The 11,914-nt window shown below is 48.2% G+C and overlaps 2 protein-coding genes across 2 annotated transcripts; both read right to left on the bottom strand.

Moving 5' to 3' along the window:
• Window positions 1–736: 736 nt before the first annotated feature.
• F5B22DRAFT_634790 (uncharacterized protein) lies at window positions 737–2,316 on the bottom strand (the record flags this gene model as incomplete). Its single annotated transcript, XM_047977036.1, has 2 exons — window positions 737–769; window positions 823–2,316. The coding sequence occupies 2 exons, from the start codon at window positions 2,314–2,316 to the stop codon at window positions 737–739; spliced, it is 1,527 nt and encodes a 508-aa protein (XP_047833453.1).
• Window positions 2,317–4,414: 2,098 nt separating this feature from the next.
• Window positions 4,415–6,481, bottom strand: F5B22DRAFT_634789 (Rho GTPase activation protein; the record flags this gene model as incomplete). Its single annotated transcript, XM_047977035.1, has 2 exons — window positions 4,415–6,026; window positions 6,075–6,481. The coding sequence occupies 2 exons, from the start codon at window positions 6,479–6,481 to the stop codon at window positions 4,415–4,417; spliced, it is 2,019 nt and encodes a 672-aa protein (XP_047833452.1).
• Between the last annotated feature and the right edge of the window lie 5,433 nt (window positions 6,482–11,914).

Here is an 11,914-nt window from a genome sequence, read left to right as displayed (position 1 = left end):
GGCGAGCCTATCCGGACACCTGTCTGAGTTGTGTAAGGACCTCACACAAGATCAGCGGTTGCTATGAGGTTGAAGGTGGGGCGCAGGGGGGAAGCTGGTTGTACTGCGGGGTAATTTCTGCCGATAAGGGGTTGGCCACCACCAGACACCACCTATCAGATCGGAGGTGGCGATGACGATGAGGCAGCAGCAGCCAAAACCCTACCTAACCACCTACAACCAACGCTCAAGCCATCCATCCATCGGAACAGAAGCTTCATCAAGTTTATCATCAAATTTTTCTTCATCATCTGCAGCTGCGCGTACGCTTCTTAACCACATCTGCAACAAGGGCCTATCTCCTTCCTCGTTATCCACCCCCTTTCCACCATGTTCTTCATAACAAGTACACTTCTGTGCAACCTGCCACCGTGTCTTGCTACAATCATTTCTCAAACATACCAATCTACTGCCTCAATCTGTCCGAGGATAGACAGCCTTTCTGACCAACCCGACAGGTTAAAACTGTACAAGCATAAGCTGAACACTGGGGAATAGGGACACCGCGAGCTATCTCGAAAAAAAAACGAAAGACAAAATAACGCCTGGAGCTATGCATGCGCCAATAAATGCGAAAACAAAACGGATATCGTGTGTGCTTCCTTTCCTCCCCCGTTTCTTAGACCAAATCAGGCGACACATCTGAGTTTCCGTCATCGCCCCATCACCACCGCTATCTGCCGTATAGCGAAAGCCATCATGGTGTTTTGGGACGCTTCCAGTAGTATTGCTACGCTGAGTTAGTATTTTGGACTAGCATCCATTTCTTCCTAAGCTACGTACCTTGTGTTGTTTCCTACAGGCTCGTAAACTCGGTTTTCGCAAGCCATCTGTCACAGCAACACGGCGCGACTCGTCCGTGTCATGTTCTGGCACGTAGTAGTATTCGCTCTCCAAGGCCTTGCCGGCTGCATCTTTCCCCGTTCGGGTGATAATGCCAACGCACCCCGTGCCTTCGATGATTCGTCGCAGTGCTAATTTGGACAAGTCTTTCTTCTCTTCCGCTGGAAGATTGTTCATGATTGTGGTGAGCGGGTTCGACGACAGTCGAGAAAATGCGAGCTGGTTTACAACGTGATTTCTAACCACTTCAACATCCGTGTTAGGATGGAAAGTCTCTTCTTCTTCTTCTGGCTCGGCTGAGGGCTTGGTTGTTGAGCGACCCGATTCGGCGCGAGATAATTGCTTCGGCGACCCCGCTGCGATGGCGGCAAGTCGGTTCGAGAGGTTATGACCAAACTCGCCAAACGAGAATATAAATGGGTCGTTCTCTTCGTCGGGCTCATTTTCATCATCTAGGTCACTGAGGTCACTTGAAAAGCTATTCGTCTTTTCAGTCTCGGCAAAAGAAACATTTACATCAGGCAGCGGCTTAGGTAGGTCCTGCTCGTCAGCGCTTGCATCCTCATATATCGCGACCGGTTCGGTCGTATCAAGTGCTAGCAAACTATTCAGGCTAGACGATGATCTGCTAGCAGGCGTGGGAGATACGGGTGATTGAATCCGAGCATGACGGCGGAGGGGGCTCGACTGCACTGAATCTGGTGCAGGGACGGAGGCACGTCGTCGTGAGCGAGGCGAGTCATCCCATGTTGAGTCGGAAAGGTCAGCTATCGAGGTACGGTGGATCTTCTGTGGCCATTGCACCATGACTCTCGCGTCCTGCACGTCAATCATGATATCGGTATCCTCAGTCTCCGAGGTAAAAGTATCCCCCTTTCCCAAATCCCATGTTCTGCCTTGACAGTGCAGCTTCAAGCCATTCCAGCCATTGCATTCAATCTCTACTCTATTGGGTTCGAGGGGCGAGGCGGCGGGGATATAGCGAGCCTTGACATGAATGCGTGATATGAGTCGGTTCGCGGACAATTGGTAGTGAGAGGAGTTGCTGGACCGACCCATGTAAAGCATATCTCCATTTTCGTTGAGCTCGAGTGAGGGAACGGCGGACAGGGGCGCACGTTCCGAGACGGTGGACTGTGTGCGTACCAGGCCGGGCCTCGAGTGTTGGTGGCGCAAAGGGGAGGAAGAGAGGATACCAGTACTCGAGGTGGGAATCGGAGTTGGATATTTGAAAAAAGGAGTCGGGCCATCAGGGCCTTCTCGAGCCCCTCTCTTTGAAGGTTTAGGGAGGCCGGGCGAGGAGGACAGCTCGAAAGGTGGCAGCAAAGAAGCTGGACGTTTCTTAGATGCTGTGGAAGCGGCGGAGGAGAGAGGAGGCAGAGTTGGTTCGCCGGCTCCTGTCTCCTCGACAGGCTTGACAGGTGAGGAACTCATATTACTGCGGTTGGGAGACCAAACAGCATAGCAAGACAGCCAAGAGGAGACGTGATCTATCGAAATGTTACGTGTTTGTGGTCCAAGGGACAGAGGTCAAAAAAAGGGTTGGGGTTTCTAGTCGACACGCCGGTAGATAGACAACGAACGGCCAAGGTAGAGACAGACAGACAGACAGACAGATAGACGGAAGGACGAGTGTAGTGTTAGATAGATAGGATGGACTACCGCGTCAGATCTGAATCAAGTAGTATAGAAAACGATCGAAGTTCAGAGTAGAGAAATAGAGAGAGAATGTATTTGTGTGTGTGCATGGATGTAGAATGTGTAAGTAGGTAATGGAGGTTGGCAAGTAGGCAGGTATGTGAGAAGAGTTAGTGTCACGGCTCTCTACCGTGCCAATGGAGCTCACACTGCAGAGTCGCGTGTAAGTGCGTGTCTTAGTGAGTCGGGGGGGTTCGCGGTGCAAAGTGGAACTGAACTGCCCTGAGCGCGTTCGCGACTGGGAACCCCACCTCTCTGCTACTAGCACTTTAACCCGTCTTCGGCGCCGGCTCCGATGAACAATGAAGTTCTCTTCTTCTTAATCCCTCGAGAATTGATCTTGCAGAGAGAGATATTGAGTGTCTGACGAGCATGTGCGTAAACAGAAATTATTTTAAAACTTTTGCGTCTGGTCGCTTCGAGTGTAACCAATCCCTTGCCAGACGGTCTTGGGAACTGGCCTCGCAATGAGGTTCGTGGCCGGCCTGTCTGGTCAGGTATATAAGGTACCTAGGTATTCAATAGATACCTATATAAGGTATTTAGTAGGTAATCTGTTTAAAACAGCGATAGATAAAGACCACACTAGAGCCGTGAGGAAAGTCTTGTCTTTCTCGACAATTGACCATAGCCTACTGTTCCCACGAGTTTTACCTTGGAATGGACGAGGTAGATGAGTACATACAACCTCGGTCCTATGCTTGTGCTTCTGCTTGTGCTGCTGCCAATGGATGGCTACGATAGTGCTGAGGGGAACCAAGAAAAAAAAAAAAAAGGTCCCGCTTCCCACTGACGCGCGCTATTAATGGCCGTTTGAATGGCATCACAATCGCGCCCATCCCAGCCTCTTAAAACACCCGAATAACCTGCTTAGAATATGTATGTACGTAGTAGGTACTTACTTATGTCATGACTAACCTCCCTTGTCGTGCTACCGCGCTCTGTGCCCTCACTGGTCGCTTTTCTTGTATCTACCTAAGGAATTACGCGAAGATATGCTGAGTATGAGGTTTCCATTTGAAACTGGAAAGTGTGCTCGATCAAATAGCAAATAATCCATTCCCCATTTATACTATGTACAGTGGCTAAATGTGGATGCCGTGGTTTCTCATTCGCTCATTTATTCCATTCCTGTTCTCATTGAGCGACATTTCAAGGTACACCGGCCCTCCCTTACCGACTCAGGTCTTTGCTGTTGTCCAACTGTTCTTTCATCTTCCTATTGCCTGTAACAATCCTGCCGCTCAGATACCCGCCAGTTTGCTGCAATTGCTTAATAGGTGTTTGTAATACTTCGTAGGGAGATGGAAGTTTGCTCCCATTAGCTGAGCCCACACGACCGTGCGCTCTCGGCTGTACGATGCGCTTGGAAACTGGGGAGGTTGACCATACAAGCGACAAGAATACTGCCTAGGACCCGGTATCACGGTGCGCCCTCACAATGCTGATAAGACGTGGGAATCATTCAAGTACTTAATACTGTACGCGAACGCGTCGATTGCTGTGGTATCATGTGAAGCATAACTGACAACTGACCCCCCCTTGACCGTGTCCCCGGAACGCCCTCATCGTAACATGTCGAAAATACTAACCAACCTTCGTGTCTCTCCCTTCCTAGTGCCTACCATGTTGCCTTACTTGTCATGTCATCAAGACTACGTGACATGCAACACCTGCTAACTAAAGGCCGCACCATAGAGGCTGACCTGAGAATATTAGAAAATAAAGGGGTATTTCTTGTTGCCCAGACACCTCATACGCCATCAATCATATACCATGGAGGAAGCCAGCAAGTGGGAGAGAATGTGCGGCTTAAATCAGTCACGCCGCCACATTACCACGCCGCCCGGCTGATCCGCTTTATAGCCGACTGGTTGTCCGCCAGCAGGGCCGTATATTCGGCTCTCCTCCGAATGAGGAACGCCAGTGAGAGCATGTAATCCGTCCTATACTGGCCCGAAGAGACATGCATCAAGGGCTTCAGCACCACATCGGCGAGCCTCTCAGCCGTCATATCGTTCTGCTCCTCCGCCTGTGCAACGTCGGCCCACAGGTTCAAGAGCAACTTGAACAAGCTCCGGCTCGGGCCCCGGAGTCCACTCAGCGCCTCCTCCCAGAAATCGATGCACTGGTCGAGCCGCGTCGCGTGCGACCCCGAGAGCGTCGCCTGTCGCGAAAGCGAGATCCAGCGCCTCGCGAGCGATTCCGGGACCAGCGGCCGCGGGAGCTGCGACAGGTACAGCAGCGCGAGGTCCGCCACGTCGTAGACGGTGTAGTTCTCGAAGCTGACGTCTTGTCCGTATGTCGGGCCCTTGCTGAAGACCTCCTTGAGTTTCGCCACGTTAAAGATATCGCCGGGCTCGGCGAAAATGTCGGGCGTGGCCACGGCGTGGTGCTTCAGGAAGAAGCAGCACTTTTGCATGCAGAGGGGGAAGTCCCGTCGTGACGACCCCCCTTTATCCCCGTGGTGCGTTTTCGATGTGCCCTTGGCGACCTGCATGCTCTTCTGAAGAGACACGCCGAAGACGGCTCTGGTTTCGGGCCCCCCTTCCACTTCTTCCAGTTGCTCCATGTTCCACAACGGCAGTTTCTTCACGGAAACGGAGAGCCTTCGGCTACCTCGTCTTACTAGACTTGCTTTGACAATGGGTGTCACTGGCCTTATTTCGGCGGGTGCTGTGCTTGCTGCGGAGCTCGTGGACTGCGTGGGGGGCCTGATGTCGGTCGGCTTGTTTTCAGAGGGAGAACTCTTAAAAGAAGGGAAGAATCTCTTGAATCCTCTGCCTTTACTAGAGGCGACCGAAGGCGCGGGTTGCTGTCCACCGGAGCTGATCTCGGTAAAAACACCATAGGGGTTGGTCGGCGAGTCTGGCTCATCATCCTCGAATTTCTCAAACGGTGAGGCCATCTTCCTTCGAGCGGCTTCTAGTCTCTTGATATCCTTCGGTGGCGGGGTTGGTGCTCGTGTAGGTACATCGAGGCTCGAGTCAAACGTATCGTCCGTAGGTGAAGTTTCCTCATCTATGCGCTTCTCAGGTAGTCCAACTGATTTCCAGGAAGTTGGCTCCTCGTCGTCCATATCAATTGCACTGTCCGGTGCATCTCCCACGTAGGCTCCAAATTGTTGGCTTTCGCCTATAAATGCTCCCGGTTGCGTTTCTCTACTCGTCTGCTTAGCGTGCCGCTCAAGCTTTGGCCCCGTCACGAGTTCCATCTCTTTGCGACGAATAATTCCCTCGGCATACCCTTTCAAACAGCTCATGTATTCGTGGAGACTGAAACGTGAAGGTGACTTTTCGAACTCGCCGGGTAGCCGCACACATATTTGACCCATTTGAATGAGGATTGTTGAGACATCGGTCAATACGTCGTCGTCAATCTGGTATCTCTGTATCGCCGCATTCTTGCCGTTTGTTGCATCGGATGTGAGATCTCGGGTTGTGGTTCTATTTATAGTAAATACCATAATTCTAACAGGTGTTAAAGAGACATACACTCCAATCAAATCCAATGCCAGTCCAAGTGTTACTCTATGAGCCTCTAGAGTTGTTCGGAAGCCTGAGATTTCCGGCACACCACTGTCGAGCCACTGCGTTCGCTTCTGTTGCTTCGATCGCGCCGGGTCGTTGAGAATGGCAATAGACGCATTGACTTTATCAAGGATCGAAGAACACTGGTTCACAACAATTGCAGTCCGTTCAACAAGTTCGGGAGGGAACAGATCAGCGTCCTCCTCTAATAACTCAAGCACTGTCTGTAGCGAATGTAATTCGCGTGAAACGGCATCAATATCAGACCTAGCCTCACGTACGTTGCGCACAAAACTGGTCAAAGCCGAGAGAAGTTGAATGATTTTGCCACCGAGTGCGACGCAATCGGCGGTGATAGATAAGTCGACCATCTCGGTCTGCGCGACAGAATCATGAACATAAGTAGGGGAATTCTCGGTAGAGGACACCCAGATGGAGTCCATGTCGCTCGTGCCTATGGCTACCTCAGAAGAGGTGTTTTTCTCCTAGAGGCGATATCGTACCCGGCGCCTTTATGGGAGAAAGCGACGAGAAGCCACGGTGCCAACGGATTAGTATAAATGAGGATTCAACATTCTCTCCAACAAGTCTACTAAACAATGATGATGGGTAGTACAAGGGGGGGATGGTTTGCGAGCAAAGCACCATTCAAGGATATGCTAGCATACACTACACGGTGCTTAGGGCGTCATCATCCTACCTATTTAAAGGAAGGCATCAATGTTCGTCAAGTAAATGATAAAGGTAAGGATCTCGGTTGATCGCAAGCTCGAAATGACCAGGATCTCATGTACGTGCGGGGGCATTTTACTCAGTGTAGTAAAGTCCCCGTCAGGATACACATCCATGATCAGTCTTTTAGGTATCATGACAGGGCCCCCAAGCAGGGGCAAGATGGGGCCGAGAGGGGGGCCGCTTGAGGGCTTGGGGTCATTTGATTTCGACGTCCGAAAGGCTACCCTCCCTCTTGAGATTGTCCAAGCGCCAATTGGCGTATTAGTTTACGCCACACCTCAAGAGTAGTAGTAGTACACGACCTGTATCTACCGGTTGGAAGACGGCAAAAGAGATACTGACCGCGTCAGGAGGTGGTCAACTTACCTATTTCCCTAACTACCTACAGTAATTATCTAGAACTATTTGTAAAGTATGCCCTCAGCAGCCCGACGGAGCCACGTCCGAGCGGTTGCGCACTTTTAGTAGGTAGTGTTAAGTAGGAAGGAGATGAGAGGCCCCTAGCGCACTGCAGGATTAAGTGTACTTATGCACACTTCTCACTCAGTATACATACTATGCAAGTAGTAAAAATACAGAAGTGTCAGTAGTTCAATGATTTGTTTGCATGCAGAACACCTTGCGTCCGACCCGACAAAGTCGCCGTTGTAATGTAGAGTTGCGCCGCTTATGCGCTGCCACTCCATCAGAGACTTACGAAGTAAGTACACGTACGCATGTTTCCACATACTACGGACTTCGTAGTGATTGTTCAGCCATCGAGAGCCTCGGCCGGCCGAGACACTCGTTTCGATGCTGTTGTGGCACATGCCGGCACATGTATTCTCTTGAAATTGGAGCTGTGACTGGTTCAAGCCACGGTGATAACCCACCCATTATCATCAAGCATTCATGTAATCAATATATTCCCTCGCCTATGGATAGGAGAGGATCAGCTGGTGCATCTCGTTTCACAGCGTGGTATCCGGAGACTCATAAATGTTCTTAGTATTTGTGCTCATCCTATACTGTATGTAGTAGTATCTACTAGGTATACGATACGTACGCCACGCCACGCCTCTGCATGATATGAAAATCAGGTACAGACGGATACACCGCTCGGATTGCGGGCACCTGAGAGGCAGGATCATCAATTTAGCCCCCGTCACCTTGGCCAACATCAACAGGGTGGAGGGATATATGTGACTTATGTAAGTATACTAGCGAGACTAGATCCCTCACACATAAGCTTAAAATTCTCCAGGCAAAGCCTCCCGGGTTACCCACTCTAGTAACGATTGATGAGAGAGCTGGTTACACATTTGTTACAACCCTAGTAACTACCCTGCTGTATCCTTGGTTTTTATTTTGAACTGACATTTACTATGTAGATCCTGGAAGGGGTGTAGGGCCATATTTGAGGTGTTTGTTTCCTGCCCTTGCTTTCGCATCCAACGAGACAGGCATCCGGTATTGACAAGTAAATTTTGCCGTAAGAGCTCAGTTGAACCGGCCGTGTCATGATACTCACATGCTACGTGGACATGCTGCCAAGCTCAGACCCGGGCAGCGCGAAGAACCGAGACTCCGCAAGGTCCACTACAGTAACAATGAACTTGCAATCGCAGATAAACTTTATTAAAAACAGGATACATCTAGATGCCAAAGCTGCTGCTAGCCCTCATTTCCACTTTACATCCCCGTTACAGTGGCAGGGACCAGGTAAGCATAAAACAAGAATAAAACAGTGCATAAATCTAGCATTATTAAACAGGAATCTGGCAAATGTGATTCGCCAATTGAAAGGGAACGCTGGAGCCAAGTTTCTGATAATTGAAACCCGACATCGAGCAGTTGCACATTATAATGAAGGCATTCACGCACTGTAGAAAAGCTGCGCAAATTTATACTTGCCTCTGCACCAATGTTTCAAATGCTTTATTCCATGTATGTAGATATACAGATATGCATTATGCTGTTCAAGCCTATCTACCAGGATTGTACTCGTGAATATCATATGTATGCTATGAAAGTTGATATTTATTGAATTCAGCGTCTATGTGATATTCCATGTTTATATGAGTCCGTATCACATAACAAAGCGGAACCTAAATCTATTATCTTCAAACCCTTCGAGGTTAATCTCGCAGTAGTTACCGGTAGTCTGGATATTCATGTACTTGGTAGAGAAACAGGCGGTTGTTAATCAAGTAACATCTTGGTAAACAAGTATCACAGAACATCAGGATGCTCCATTGAGGCTATGCTACACAAATCGAACGACATGTGCGCAGACCGATCAGGCTTGGCCGACCTATTCTCAGATCATTGACATTGTCCGTGTCTGAAGATACCTATCTGGAAGAGACGGCAATCAACAACCGTCCGTAGCCGTTTATCTACGATATGATACTGCTTCGGTTGCCCAGCCGTGAAACAAAACGTGGAAAAGGCGCAGAGGCGGTGCAAGGTGAGTAGGTGTATCATATCCCAGCATACTTGATACATGCATACATGTACAGTCATCCTAAGGTACAATTTCACCAACCAGGACGGATGTATTGACATATATAGTTAATCTAGCCGCCGAGATCCCTGGCTTAGCCACGGACTTATATGAGTTCTTTTCAGGGGTGTTGTCGAACATACGTGGTGGTATACCTACCGTACTCTGTAAGATGCGAGACTACGGCTGTGAAGATCACAACCAGTTATGTAATCTACATACGGCCTAACAGGCTCTTCGCTGTTGGATACATGATCAAACAAAGCTCGTCATGAGTATGAGGGAATGCACTCTTCTTCAATTTACTCTTCCACTGTCAGTAGCAGCTACTATACCACTCAGACCTACTAAACACTCGCAGTGACATGTGTCATATCCCCAACTTATTTAGCATATCAGGATGAACCAAATCCGGGGTATACTCAATAAGAGTATACCGTTTCATTGTTCGTCCGTAGATGCCAGCGTGATCCTCTTATGGCAGGTGGTTTCAACAACTCAATCGACACCACATTCGTAATGATCAGGTGAGCTTGCTTCGGCATTTTCACAACCCGTACGTACTAACACTTCCCTGCAATAGGTAGCTTATTTCCTCTTTTGGCTTGTCATTGTCCCGCCTTGGAATGGCATACAGTTTTCAGCCAGGTAGCTACTCCTCCTGTCTTAAGGGGCGAGAACTTATTCTCCGATTTCTAGAAGTGACAGCATATACTAACTCTTAAAGTACACTTACGGTCTGATGGCCTTATATGGTAAATTGCATGGAAGCCTGAGTGAGACTTGTACAGATATACAGCTTTGCGTTCGTGATCTTTGACATTTAGAGTCATTGAAGCCTATCATCATCACATTCCAAGAAGTGTGAGTAGAAAGTGTAATTAGATTTAATTGTCCCACAATATGAACCAGCAAATGCATGTGATTTATCTATGAAGCTGGCTTTTAAGCTTTGCTGATATTGAATCTGGTATCCCTATGCAATAGTGTACATAATAAGTTGATTTCTTAATGGCAAACTTTCGCTTCGCATATTAGGATAAAATAACGTCGATAGAGCGGTCGCTGGAAAATGGCAAGACACCCTCCTAGTTTAATGTGACACTAACGGTTGGAAATCTTTTGTAAATAATATATATTTATTTTATTTTATAATGCTAACTGTATATAGGTAGCTACTTTTCCTGATTAACTATAGCTATTATTAAATTGGGTAATTTATATATAATATATTCCCCCCCCGGGGCCGTTGTGGGATAGGTAAGCTTACGCACTAAAGGAAGTATTAGCAAGCCGACAAGACATCTTATCTCAAAACGAACAGAGAATCTACTCGCTCCGCAGAATAATTATCTACATACTATGGCCGGAGTTTCAATGTTCTTGTCACACGTGCAACCTCTGTGCCAGCTGAATATGCAGTTCGCCTTGCACTTCGGCCATACGGAGGATCATTGCAGGCTGTTCATGATCTTTCAAGACATGCAGGCAATATTGGGCAATATTGGAAAGTGAGGTTATACAGACTTCGCTTCTTGAAACGGATCCCAGAGACTTAGGCGGTCTGGGCTAGCAGACTAGTTGTATATAGAGTCGAGTCAAGCTACAAACAGCTAAGAAGGGGCTGGTTGGTCAAGGACTCATTCAGCTCTAGTTGATCATTATAATCTGAATTGCCTAGATTCCAAGCTCAGTATTGCTGCCCTTGTTATAGTTCTTGACGAACAAGTCGGCGCAATCAACTCTGTCTCACCGGAAGAGAATATATGTAGTTGTATGTCCTTTATGTTATTTACCTGCCTCTAGATCCCACTATTCAGAAGGTGGTCTTTCACCATACTCCGTCAATCGGAACTTGACTGCCATTCGTGATTCGCACCAGAAATTCTGGTGTTCCATTCTCGACCGACATGTGTCAATGATATTGCTAGATTTTTACACGGTAACACATGCAGTCCAGGCGTGTTTTGAAACGTTGTAGTGAGTACGCCAGTTGGGATATTATGTTGTTATAATAAAACGTATGGCTAGCTTGAACTATGCAACGCCCCTACGGTAACATATTCTGAAAAATCACTCAAATTGACTATCAAACGCCGAAAAACTTGAACCGGTTTGGACCCATTAGAACAACAAATGACCCTAAGTGAACGAGTCTGCCACTAAATAACTCGTGGCGCGACGTACTGCTTCTATTAGTCAACACTGATGCCCTCCTACAGACTGATTGTCACACGGTCAAGACTCCAGAACCGAATATAACCGATACTACCCCTGGCGAAGAATGAGGCTATAAGCGATTGGATAAGGACAATCTGTTAGCTGCAAGAAGAACCAACAGTCAGAGGCATGAAGACCCAACGGGCAGAAGGGATCCAGATTGTATGAGACCTGAATGAGCATAAATAGCCCAAGGAATCTCCCACTTCAGAGAAGAGAAGAGAGAGGTACCAAGGCCCTAGAGACCCCTAGTAGATTATTATTGAATATGACTAAGTTCCAAGCCCTCTATAAGAGCCCTTGTCACACTGATGTAGGACATCGCATCTGTGATAATGTCTGGCGTAAGCCAACATGTTTCCCC

The sequence above is a fragment of the Xylaria bambusicola genome (genome assembly GCF_022495145.1).
Source record: "Xylaria bambusicola strain CBS 139988 unplaced genomic scaffold F5B22scaffold_9, whole genome shotgun sequence".
Taxonomy (NCBI): domain Eukaryota; kingdom Fungi; phylum Ascomycota; class Sordariomycetes; order Xylariales; family Xylariaceae; genus Xylaria; species Xylaria bambusicola.
The sequence above is the reverse complement of the archived record's forward strand: the minus strand, read 5'-3'. Positions and strand labels throughout refer to the sequence as shown.